General features: G+C 36.5%; 1 protein-coding gene across 1 annotated transcript in view; it reads left to right on the top strand.

Moving 5' to 3' along the window:
• The window catches only part of brinp3b (bone morphogenetic protein/retinoic acid inducible neural-specific 3b), a 35,707-nt gene that overhangs the window by 17,149 nt on the left and 5,235 nt on the right, over positions 1–13,323 (top strand). Inside the window, exon 4 of the mRNA XM_084412383.1 lies at positions 1,436–1,629. Within this exon, the coding sequence (XP_084268509.1) occupies positions 1,436–1,629 (194 nt within the window). The remainder of the gene's footprint in view (positions 1–1,435; positions 1,630–13,323) is intronic.

Here is a 13,323-nt window from a genome sequence, read left to right on the forward strand (position 1 = left end):
GAAGATCTCCAAATGCGTTCACAATGATCCAATCAAAATCCGTCTTTCATCTGGCTTTTGGCTGTGGATATGGATAAGTCTGCTGATTGTGATTCAATCACAGAAAATGCATATTAATGCCCAGGTATGCATGGAACCATAGATTTTGACAACAACAACAACATTACCCTTAACCAGTGGTGGACGAAGTTGAGTACTTGAGTAAAAGTACAGTTACCCGCATAAAATATTACTCCAGTGAAAGTACTACAGTAAGTACTCCATTTCAATTTTACTTGAGTAAAAGTACAAAAGTACTTGATTTTGAATGTACTTAAGTATTAAAAGTAAAAAGTACTGATCGATATTTAATAATTTTATATGTAAATATTTTCTATAATCCTACTGCTAAAAATACCTTGGGGTGGTGGGGTTGCTGGGCCTGACATCATGAATTATTATGAATTGTCAAGTAGCCAACACTAGTCAGTAAGGAAGATTAGTGGATGCAGATACATAATATGTATGTACGTACATCATATTGATCAGCAAGAAAAGTATGATTTCATTCTTTGGAATGTAGTGAAGTAAAAGTTCCTCAGAATAAAAATACTCTGGTAAAGTACATATACTTGAAAAATGTACTTAAGTAGTACAGTAAAAATACTTTGTTACTGTCCACCACTGCCCTTAGCGTATGTTGAGATGCTCTTGAGTAACTTAACCTCAAAAAGTCAAGAAGTGCTGGTGGAGTATTTCCCACTTTTCCATGTCTAATCGGTTCCCCTATATATAACTAAGCACCTTCCTTTCTTTTCTTTGAATGTTTTATGTTCTGTTGTAAAAACATACATTTTTGCCAAAGTAAAATGTAGGCTATTACTGCCTTGTCAGTTTCCAGAGGCAAGATGAAGAGTGTGGAAAGGTACATCCCTGTTTGTTTAGCTGGTGTTCATCCCTCTTCTAACTCATCTTCAATTGTAGATATACTGCAGAGTTGTAGTCCTTTGGTTCTGCATAGTCTTTTATACCTTGCCTACCGAGAGATTGTTTACAGTACACACCTCTTCAAAAGAGACATTCTCATTCGTCAATATCTCGCTCCATAAATAAACCGCTTTTATACCATGACTGAGGCTGAAAGTGGGGATCCATTGAAGGTCTGGCTAATGCTCCACGGGACACATTTTGACTCCACCATTATTTCGTAGGCGTTTATTCTCTCCAAACAAACCCACCAGCTGAGTCAATTGATTTTCATTGGATCCCTCTCAAAGATAAAGGATACTCTCATCTGTACCATGCGTGTAATGAGAGCTGACGCATCAGATGGAGAAGAGCTCCATAGCTTTGTGGGCCCCCGACGGGCCGAGGCGAGCCGAACTCATGCTGTAGATGATTAGGGTTGATTAGCTTCTCCAGCTGAGATGATCTTTTCTGTCTGGCTTTTGATTAGGCGAGGAGTCCTTGACCATTTTCGTGGACAAAAGCAAGCTTAGCAGAGGTCAGCAGAATGGCGGTGCCTCCAACGCTACAGCTGGTTCGCTGACCCTCGAAGCCCTCCACCAACTGGCTGCATCCTATTTCATCGACAGAGACAGCACGCTCCGGAAGCTCCATCACCTCCAGATCGCCTCCACCGCCATTAAGGTACGACCCCCATGGAACCGACCAGGGTTTGAACTGTGATGGCACTCGATCAGGGCTAAATAAACGCAAAAATCAATTATGCTTCAATATAGGGCTGGGGCGATACATATATATTAGCGATATTATTGTGATATCTTTGCTGATTGTATAAAATTAGGGAATATTGTGTTTATCACAATAATCTTAAAAGTTTTTCTTACTGTATAAAGACAGTAAGCCAATTTCACTCTCCTTTTTCATCCCACGACCGTCACAGCTAATAGGTGTCTGTTTTCAAACACACTTTTCTCACTTCCTGTTATAAAATTTTTGGTAACACTTTATTTTAATGGTCCCTTTTGAACATTCTGTTGACTTTTTTTCACACCTGAAAGTCCGCACCAAGGTCCGAACCAAAGTTCATGTTTTGATACATTTTATACATTCGGTAAGTTTTGGTTTGGTTTCACATTGCAATTATACGAGCGCACTTAAGACCTTCACATGACATTTTTGCGTCCTGTCGTCATCATCTATGTGGGCTGCATCTTGACATTGATTGGTTTGTAAACGGATGTGCGTCTGACATCAGCATGTTGTCAATTCGGCGGGTAACTTTGACAAGAATGAATAAACAGACGCATATCATTGCCACTATACTGTTATTATTACGGCATTACTACCTGCAGCACCAACTATACTCGAGGCTAGTCCAAATTCGCCAAATGAACGTCCTCGTTGTGTGAACATTTTATCGTCGCCAGCAGGAAAGGAGAAGAAGACTGCAAGCAAACCTGCGAGATCCACCAGAACTTCCTGTAAATGGTCTGAAAGTCACACAGAAAATGCTTTCACACTAGAAACGAACCAAACCTTTGTTCAATTTGATCCGGACCGAGACTACCTCTTTTCGTCTGACCAAATTTCATCTGTTTGGTCCGGACCGTGGTCCGCGGGAGGTTTCACACCTGTAATTTTGATCTGGATCAAACTGAAAAGTCTGAAAAATCCGGACCAAACAAGGTAGGTGTGAAAGGGCCCTAAGTAACTTTGCAACTACATGCAACCTTTACAACTTTGCAACTACGTGACAACTAACTCTCATTACTGTCTGCTTAAGATCTGCTAACTCTTTATTGTGATGGTCCTCTCCAACAGACATTCTACTGACTATAAGTAACTTTGCAACTACATGTCAATTTATTCTAACCCTAACCCTAGCAGTCTACTAATACTCTACTGACACTCTAATGAGAGTTAGCAGACATGTACTGTAGGTGCAACTTTATTATAAATATTTAACTGAATGTGTTAAAGGGACCATCAAAATAAATTGAAACCCAATTTGTATTTCTAAATGCTAAAAGCTACACACTGCAAAATATCTAGACTGACAACCATATTTATTGAATTCTATGTGGGATTGGGATTGAATTCGAAAATGCTATGATTGACAGTGATAAACATGGTAACAAACGGGACAAAAATATAATAATACATGCCATGTATTGGACAATTGTATACAAGCTGTTCTATGAAGATCATGCCTTTTAATGGGGGGCAAAAAAATATACATTTGAAATTTTTTTGAGAGCAAATGCAAAAAATATCTATGTACTGATTATTGTTAAAATGTTAAAAAGCTATATCGCCCAGCCTTAGTAGCGTATCCAACACACACAATCCTGCTTAACTAATATTAAATAATAAAATATCGATGAACTCACATACTAATTCTTTTATTTATTTATTTTTTATTACAATGTTCTTGTTGATCATGAGGAATATGTGTTTTATTGGGCCATAGGTTGATTTTGGGTTCAAATCCCCATTACATATTAAATTACCATTTTGTAATCAACTAAAATGTATAAATTACTTGTGGACTTGCCTTTTTGGCAGCTTTGATTAAACCTAATCGTTAAACCTAATCAACCTGCTATAGTATGTCATCAGCGTCGGGTAAGTTACTCTAAAATGAAATTAATTGCAAGCTACTAATTACATCTTTAACAGAGTAATTCGATTACTGTTCTAATTACTCTCTCTAAAAAAATATTGCATTACTTGTTTCTAATTACTTCCTAAATCCCATCAACCTCGACCAGTTGAACAATACAAGGATAGACATGAAACCACTCTTTTAATTATTTCGCATAAATAATATAAAATTGTATCAATTATTCTTGAACTGACCAAAATATTTAAAGGAAGAAGGTTACATTAAATATTATTAAATCCACTATTGTTTTATATAGAATTGTTATACTATAGTCTATACAGTATTTAATGCACTTACATCAGAAGTAACTGTAACTACAGAAAAAAAATAAGAGTAATCCCTTACTTTACCTTTTCAAGGGAAAAGTAATTAAATTACAGAGTTACACCTAACACTGTTTGTTAAAAAAACTGACTGATCAGCACAGTCAATAATTAAAGACGTAACTTCATTTTTAATGTGAAGAAGAGAACCTGCAGTGTCAGTCCCATTTTGTAACAGCCTCACAAAACTGCATGTGCCGCACCGGGACATTTAGACCTTCCTGGAAGAACCAATTTTGGACTTCACACACCCCACCCCCAAAAACGGGAGCCTCAAATAAATTTTTGTTTCTAATTTCTTTTAGGGTCCCTTAACTCTTATAGGGGATTTGGGACCAGACATGTTAACACCTTGCTTAATCCCATGTCGCAGGACTCAAGTCTTTTGGTGATAAGTTCCTCTATGTTGTAGGTTAGTTTTATGGACTCTGTTGTAGCAAAAGAAAGAGTATTATTTTGCAAAATATCCTTGTTCATTAAGCCATACTTATCCAAATGTAAGTCTTGGAGGTTTAACTTGAATCAACAGACCATTTTATCTTAATACCATGTACTATTAAAATGGAAAGCTTATTCATTACTCATTATCCAAGTCAGCAAGGGAGCAATTAAAAAGGAAATCCACTGAACAACAGGCATGCCTTTATTTCCTTGAATGGCCACTGATTTGGAAATCTCAATGGATAACTGTGTTAACAGGGATTTGTTTTCCCTCATGCCAAACCAACCACCCATAGCGTCGTATCAATGATATACATTTAATGTCATGAATTGTTCTGTTTTTCTAGCATGTTTTAAATGGTGACCGGCCGATCTATCAGTGAAAAAGAAGCCACATGATTGTTGTCTGCTGTTTTTCTCTACACTGTATTTTAGTCTCTTTAAACCTTAGGATGCTGTGCCAGCTGTGGCCACTGAATTGAAATGCTGCTGTGGAGCAAATGGCCACACCTGGGGAACCTTATTCTGAATCAGTTCAATTTATTTTTAAACATATCACTGACTGTAGTCTCTTTCCTGAATGAAATCTCAGTAAAACCAGTGAAGCCTGATTTAGGAACCAATGACTCTTTTGAATTGGTTCTTTTAAGTGAATCAAAAACATACAGCACAACCAATGTAGTTTGTTATATATATTTGTTATATATACACAAACCAGTTTTGTTTTACTGAATCAAACGCATACCGCTGAATTTACTGTATTTAGTTGTTCTTAAAACTAGTTAGTAATTGACTGATTGTGCATATGACAACATGTTAGTTATAGATAAGCATTATGATTTTGTCAATGTTATTTTTATATCAATAGATTTTTTGTTTGTTTAGTATTGCCATTCGATACACATTTTTAAGGCCACTTGGCGCTTATAAAAAGCAGTTGCCAATTTAACAAACTTTTCACACTCTTTTAGTGATTTTTTTTTTTTTACTTTTTCAAAAAAACCGACCAGCGACAAATCAGCTTTTGGACTACTGGTTAACATTTAGTCAGTCACTATATCATACTCATTGCATTATCTGAGAAAATATGCAAATGAGAACAGCTTTATTGGACATTCAGCCATATATTATATAAAAATACAGTATGTGAGCACAGATTAGGAGAGAAAACAAATGTAAAGTTCCGGCAATTGGCGCATTACGTCATCATCTAGTGAAATTGAACTCCTTTTTGAGCAGGCTTTACCTACGTTCCATTCAAAATAGTAACTGCTAAAAAGTCATTACAAAAAATAATCATTAAAGGAACAATAAAGGAATCATAACTAGAACTGATTCCTTACGATTCTCATCTTTATACAGTAGTATTCAGAGAAGACTCGTATTGTGCAAAAGTCTCTAGTTTTGAAGCCTTAAGTCAGTTTCTTTGCAACTTAAAACTTATCTCACTGGTACCAACGCAGGAAAACCTGGAACGATGTTCAACCTGAATTTATGTTGGATTCACGCATACAACCGCAGGCGATGCATACGAGCAAACGTCTTCCACTTGCATACAATCATTACTGCCTCGAAGGTGAGTTCATTATTCAATACGCAGTTATCAGCAGCGTAACCTTGCGCCTGCGGCGTTCGTGATAGACTCCACACTGATCTCATTTGCGCAGGCTTTGTTTAAAGTGCCCGTGCCAAGTACAGCCTTTAAATATAAATCCGTGCCTAAACCACTGAAGTGCTTCAGATATGAATGACCCAAGGTTTCCTTTGAAAAAGTCTCAAGCAGTCATCAGTAAAGCAGCGACTTAATCCAATACAGCAGTTTTCAATTCAAAGGCTATTTCCAACTCTGTCCTGCCACATTCAGTCATTTGCAATCTCAGTCAGGCAAACTGTTTTGGGGTCTGAGCCCGATTGCTAAGAGGATCCCGGGCTAAATTGCTATTAATGAGGACAAAGCGCCTGTCGGTGTTAGTCACAACATGCATCACAGTGATGGATCAGCCTGGCTCTTCCATTAAGATTTCTTTCTGCATTGACTAATTCAACTCATTAGTTGCATCTAGCATGAAGTGAGCTCTGAGGCACAAAAACAGATGTATGGAAGATGCATTATAAGGTTAGCCGAGATGTTAAATGGAGCTAGTTGGATGATTCTTCAGTGTTTCTCTTATGGATGATCAGGTGAGGGAGGACGGTATTCGAAAGGTGTTTGAGAGCATAAATTAGAGGTTTGATTATGATGCACCACTGCTGAATCAACTGGCCTCATTAGTTTAGCTGGGTCTTCGGTATAGTCACAGATGGCATCGGTAACTGACCTCATTGGTGCTTTGAACAATTGTCTGTCTTAACACTAATTAATGGATTAAATGTGTTCAGAAGAATAATGATTTGTCTGTGAGCAATAATAGTTTTTTTAATGATATATGTTATTCATTAAGGTTATTGATTCTCTTATAAGGTGGTGATTTCTCGCTGTTTGAATTAGTTTTTTAATATTAACACAGACAATGAAAGCAGGGGTGAAATACTCGTTCTGGCTTTGTATTAATCAAAGCTGTAAATCCAGAGTGTTTGGAAAGAGGCTTTAAACACAGTCACATTATTCACAGTTTTTTACTCTTCAGTAAAGCGGAAGAAAAGGCCAAACAACATTAACCTTCACATGATGCTTTCTGGCTCCTAAATTAAACATGATCACGGGACACCATCATTTAGATATATAATGGAAATCCATATTCACTACCAAAGTGTCTTTAAGTTCACCAGTAAAGATTTGTTTTAGCATTGATTTCCCAATGTTTGGGCAAATGTTGTCATTCAGTGTCAATCAGTGCTTTGAAAGAAACAGTTCACTCAAAAATGAAAATTCGGTCATTATTTACTAACCTTTGTCGTTCCAAATGGTCAAAGATGTGACACTTAAATAGGTTTAATAACAATAATAATAATAATGTAATTTATTCATTTATTCAAAAATGCATTAAAATGCCATGTATACATGCAGTGACTTCTCCATTACACAGACAAAAATCTAAAACAGGCAATGATATCATGACTCTGAGCCAATGACTCTTTCCCCACCATCAGAGGTGTCAAAAGTATTCACATTCATTACTCAAGTAGAAGTATAGATACTAGGGTTTAAAAAGACTTCTGTAGAAGTTGAAGTATCAACTCAAGCTTTTTACTCAAGTAAAAGTGTAAAAGTACTGGGTTCAAAACTACTTAAAGTATAAAAGTAAAAGTAATGCAAGGAAAAAAAATGGCATTAAGGACAAAAGCTTAGGCCGCGCCACAGGGGCCTATAGTGCACTACTCCACCTCCTCAAAAAAACATTTTTCTAAAGGCCATAATGACTATAATGTTATATTAAAATGTTAATGTTGAAAAATGTGGGATGCACTAGGCTACTGTTTCAGCCGCATTGAAAATGAACGAATTAACGACAGGGGGAGGGTGTTGTGAGGTTTTGAGCCAGCTTCTTCTTCAGCTCTGACTTCACGTGCAGCCGTACACGAGCACAAAACCTCACAACACCCTCCCCCTGTCGGTGATTGGTTGGAACACTATTTGTTTTGGTTTTGAGTGGTTGGTGAAACCAATTGTTTTTGTGTGCAGATCTCAGAGCCTAGGCTGCCTACAGAGACGCGTTTTTTTGACGGCATGCTTATGGGGCGGGCAGCTAGCGGATCGTTAGGAAAGATTAGATGAATGTGATTTTTTTTGGGGGGGGGCCTGAAATCACTGATACAACCTTTAAGTTAATGGTGTTTGCGGTCACAGTTTCATTCGCGAATCCTTTATGTCGGATACGACTTGAGCTTGGATAAGATTTCTAAAAGTTTCACATTACAGACATTGATGCACAAACGTGGAAATGATCTACATGTCTTAAGTATATAGAAAGAATAAACCAGTCTTATAAACTCCTTAATTCTGCTTAACAACTTAAAATATAATCTGAAGTAAAATGTATGTACTGTACATCTCTCGACAGAAAGGTTTTTGCAGGTTTTAATAAAACTTTATTGCCACAGGCTTGCATATTATCATCAACTCACTCACTCAGACTCCTCAGTAATCCTCGGCAAACTTCCACAGTTGGTTGAACCGGCTTATTGGGTTCTTTTTGAGTCTGACGTGCTACTCTAGGTGTGTGTCTTGCGTCATCAACCCGGAAACAAAAGTTTGATTCAGTTCGATAAGTGAACCGGCTCTCCAGAATACTTCCTGACAAAAAGACGTGAAGAAGAAGCAGAAACACGCAATAGCTTATGTAATCATATGCATATGATTACAGTACATAAGCTATTGCTTGTTTCTGCTTCTTGCTTTCTGCTTCTACATATATGTGAAAAAACGTGATCATCAACATTAAACAGCATAATCAAAACTGCCTAATGTTACTGAATGAAATGTCGACCCAGGACGAGCTATTGGACTGTGAAGTTTTGTGGGTGTTGATGGACTCGATCTACTCCATCTGTGTTTTGATCATCGGTCTGAATTCAAGTGTTGATAAAAAAAAGAATTCATTAAGCTAGAATCAAACTTTTTTTTGATTGTTTAAAAGGCTTTGTTCTTTCTTTTGATATATTGCATGTTCAGATATCCATGAAACTTTTGTGAAAATGATCAGAAATGCTGGCGGCGGCTGGCAACTTAAAAAAAAAAAAACGCTGGCGGGGAAATAGTTAAAGGTGTCATATGATGCTTTTTAATGTTTTCCTTTTCCTTTATTGTGTAATGTTTAAGCATATCTGCAACGTGACAAAGCAGTGTCCCACAAAGGGATTTATTCTATCAAACAGACCTTCCTAAATCTCGAAGTCTTCCTCAAACGTCACAATGTAAAATATAAGCAAAATGCTCGCCCAAAGGCATACGCAAAGAAAGAAGACGAGGCTTCATGTCAGAGATATGCTGTGTGTCTGATGTGAAGTTTGGTCTTTCAAAAATGGATGAATTTAGGAATCATACGTTAAGATGTATTTATAAAGCTGTTCCTGCAGCAGTACAACCCACATTTTACAGAGGACAGTTTCCTGAACCTGGGAGAGTACAACACAGGCTATTTACAAAGACAAATTACCACTGTGAAACAGTGTGAAAAACTTGGATTCGATCAATCGGCTTGATCGTCCGCATTTTCAGAATCGGGCTCGAACTGATCACTGACATTATTAACTGTGTGTTTACATTTGCTTAACGCCTTGGAAGCTGAAGCTTGCGATTATGGTAAGGTGCTTTCACATTTCTGACACACACTGGAGGTGTGGCCAATCACAACGCACTGGGTCAGCTGGCCAATCAGAGCACTCTGAGCTTTTCAGAAGGAGGGGCTTTGTAGAAATCAACATGTGCCAGGGGTGCGTTTCCCGAAAGCATCGTTAGCCAACTATGGTCGCAAGTTCCGTCGTTATCAGCATAGTTCAACGATTTGGTGTTTCCCGAAACCATCGTTCCAACGAACGTTCGCAAACAGCATCGCAAACTTGTGTGGTTGGAACGACAGCTCTCGAGCTGTGGTTAGAAGCAGAGTTTCTAGTTTACATGAGATGTAGACTGAATAAATCCTTATCTTTAGCAAAATTAGCAAGCTGACATTCAGTACAACCCGTGTTATTTATTTAGAATACATACGAATGTAATTTACGTCTTTTAGTTTGTCAAGAGATTTAAAGCACCGTTTTTGAAGACTGCGCATGTGCGAACGTGCTCTACTATGTAAGAACGAGCCAAATATTGAGTCTGGTAATTAAGCAAAATAACTGAGAAAAATTAGAAATGGTCTTCAGATGCCATGTCTGTAGCTTATATGACAAAATCTAGCGTTAATTCAATCTCAGACAGATTAATTAAAATAAGTTATTAGTCCACCACGTGCGAGACGTCATAAACCAACGTGGTTGAACGATCACTTTGCGACATACGGTTTCGGGAAACAGTCGTGACTAGCTAGTTGATTTCTCCATTGATGCATCGTACTATGGTAGTTAAGCAACGAGCTATATAGTTGCACCCCAGTCTGGTTTCCCGAACAACGACGTAACTCGCTGCTGAACTACCATAGTACACGATGCATCATTGAAGAAATCAACTAGCTAGTCACGACTGTTTCTCGAAACCGTATTGTCACAAAGTGGTCGTTCAGCCACGTTGGTTTATGATGTCACGCACGTGGTGGAGTTATAACTTCTTTTAATGAATCTGTTTGAGATCAAATTAACGCTAGATGTTTTGCTATAAAATACAGACATGGCATCTGAGGACTATTTCTAATTTTTCTCAGTTATTTTGCTTTATTTCCAGACTCAATCATAGGCTTGTTCTTACGTACTAGAACACGTTCGCACATGCGCAGTCTTCAAAAACGGTGCTTTAAATCTCTTGACAAACGTAAATGACATTTGTATGTATTCTAAATAAAAGACACAGGTTATACTGAATGTCAGCTTGCTTATTTTGCTCAAGATAAGGATTTAATTAAGTCCACATGTCATGCAAACTAGAAACTATGCTTCTAACCACAGGTTGAGAGCTGTCGTTCCAACCACACAACTTTGCGATGCTGTTTGCGAATGTTCGTTAGAACGATGGTTTCGGGAAACACAGACTCGTTGAACTATGCTGATAAAGGCGGAACTTGTGAACATAGTTGGCTAACAATGAAACGCACCCCTGAATAGAGGAACTGCAATTAAAGCATGTTAACTTACTCCATTACACTCAATATTTAAAAATAGCATCATATGACCTTAAAAATATCAGATGATTTTACCTTTTTATTAGCTTTTTTTATGAGCATATAGTTAGTTCAGGTTGTAAAATGTCATATAATCCCCCCACACGTAATAATAATAAAATTCACCCTACAGTATATGCTGAAGCCATTAAATTATAGCTTTGCATGAAGAACAGACAAGTAAAATCTTCCCTTCCTCCATATTCACAACAAACATTATATTTTTGTAATTTTACCACGTTCAGAATACGAAATTCCTCATTTATTTGTTTGATGTACAATTACATGCAGAGTGCAACAACAGGCCTATTGTGTGTTTGGCCTTTCCAGGGACAATGAGCTGGCTCGGACCTCAGAGAGAATTTTCCGGATTTAATGAATCTCCCTCCAGAAGCGTAAGAGCCTGCTGTGGGTGTAATGAAGTTGTGATTTTTCACTCTCTGTTTCTCTCACACTCCGCTGATTCTTGCCCTTGACTTCATGTCGTTTGAATACTTTTTATAGCTTTTTTTTTTTTTTTTTTACATAAATGATAAACTATCTCAGCTTTTACATTATTTTGCTGAATAAAATCCATAGTTTTATGCCATCACATAATAAAGAGACAAACAGTGCTCTCTAGGCTGCGCAAAGATAATAAAAATGTTAATTAAATACAGTGATGTTAACCTAATTAGTTTCATGATAAATTAGGACCAGATGCAACCAACTATTGCATCATTACACAAACAGAAGTAGAACTACATAGTTTGTTGCTTTTGCAAGTACAAAAAGTGCTGTTTTTTTACTAAACTTTTAAAAAGATAATGATTTAAATAATATTTAAAAACAGAAAATAGACAGAGTGAAGTGAATGAGAACTAGTCATGGAGTACCTGGAAATATTAGGAGGGTTTTTTTACATTTGAGTTGAAAACAATGAATTAAAAATTAATACAATTTATGCTCAGATATAAAATATTAAACATAGTAAAAAAATAAAAAAGAGTAATATATTCAAAAGTTTCAGTCTTCAGTGTCACATGATCCTTCATAAATAATTCTAATATGCTGATTTGCTGCTCAAGAAACATTTATTATCAATGATGAAAACAGTCGTGCTGATTTAAAAAAAAAATGGTGGACTGAGTTTTTCATGATTCTTTGATGATTAAAAAGATGAAAAGATCCAAAGAATAATTTTGATGATTAAAAAGATCAAAAGAAAAGAAATATTTTGCAATATTTCTATTGCAAATTAATTAGAAAGCATTAATTTGCAATATATATATTTTTACAAACACACACACACACTTTAGTAAAACTTTATGGTCCAATTCTCACTATTAACTATTTTATTAGCATTAATATTACTAGGATATTGGCTGTTTATTAGAACACAATTATTTATTAAAGCACATATTAATGCCTTATTCTGCATGACCATATTCTACATCCCTTAATCCAACCCAATACCTAAACTTAAAGGTATAGTGGAGGATTTTCTTTTTCCGGGTGGATCATCAAGACTATTGGTCCTCCTAAGTGTCAATCATTCTGGTTCTTTTCTAAAATTCGTGAAAATCCTCCGCTATACCTTTAACAGCTACCTTACAAACTCTAATTAAGTCATAGCTAATAGTTAGTAGAGAATTGCACCCTTATCTAAAGTGTGACCAAATTTAACATAAGTGTATATAAATAATGTCAGTTTGAATGTCTGGTTGAGGAAAGCGATGTCTTTGTCCTTTTCAGTTCAGAGTATTTTACATTACAGCTCTAGTCAATGCAAGTTGCGTCATATTGTTTACAACCTTAAGTCCCATTTAATGTACTGTAAAAGTCTTTGCTCTTGACTCACTCTTAAAGACAGTCTTTGCAGCCATCTAATGGTGCAATAACGTAGCTAACTTTCACTGAAGTCGAAATCACAATCACTAACGTACCCTTTCTCAATGCCAAATACGGCATGTTAAAAAATATTATTTATTGAAAAATAATATTTAAATAAACAAAAGTATAAGACATTTGTACAATAGGAAATAAACAGTTCAGTCAAAAGTACAAAAGCAGCTAGTATAGGATTTCATTTAAATATAAAGTTATGAAACTTAACTTTGCCCTTGGCCAAATCAATTTGCTCTGGAAAAAGTAGGCCTAAAAGATTAATAAGACCAAAGATTGCCCGCTTATGATATATAAAATGAATAATACCTCATGT

This window comes from Rutilus rutilus, assembly GCF_951802725.1.
Source record: "Rutilus rutilus genome assembly, chromosome: 6".
Lineage (NCBI taxonomy): Eukaryota > Metazoa > Chordata > Actinopteri > Cypriniformes > Leuciscidae > Rutilus > Rutilus rutilus.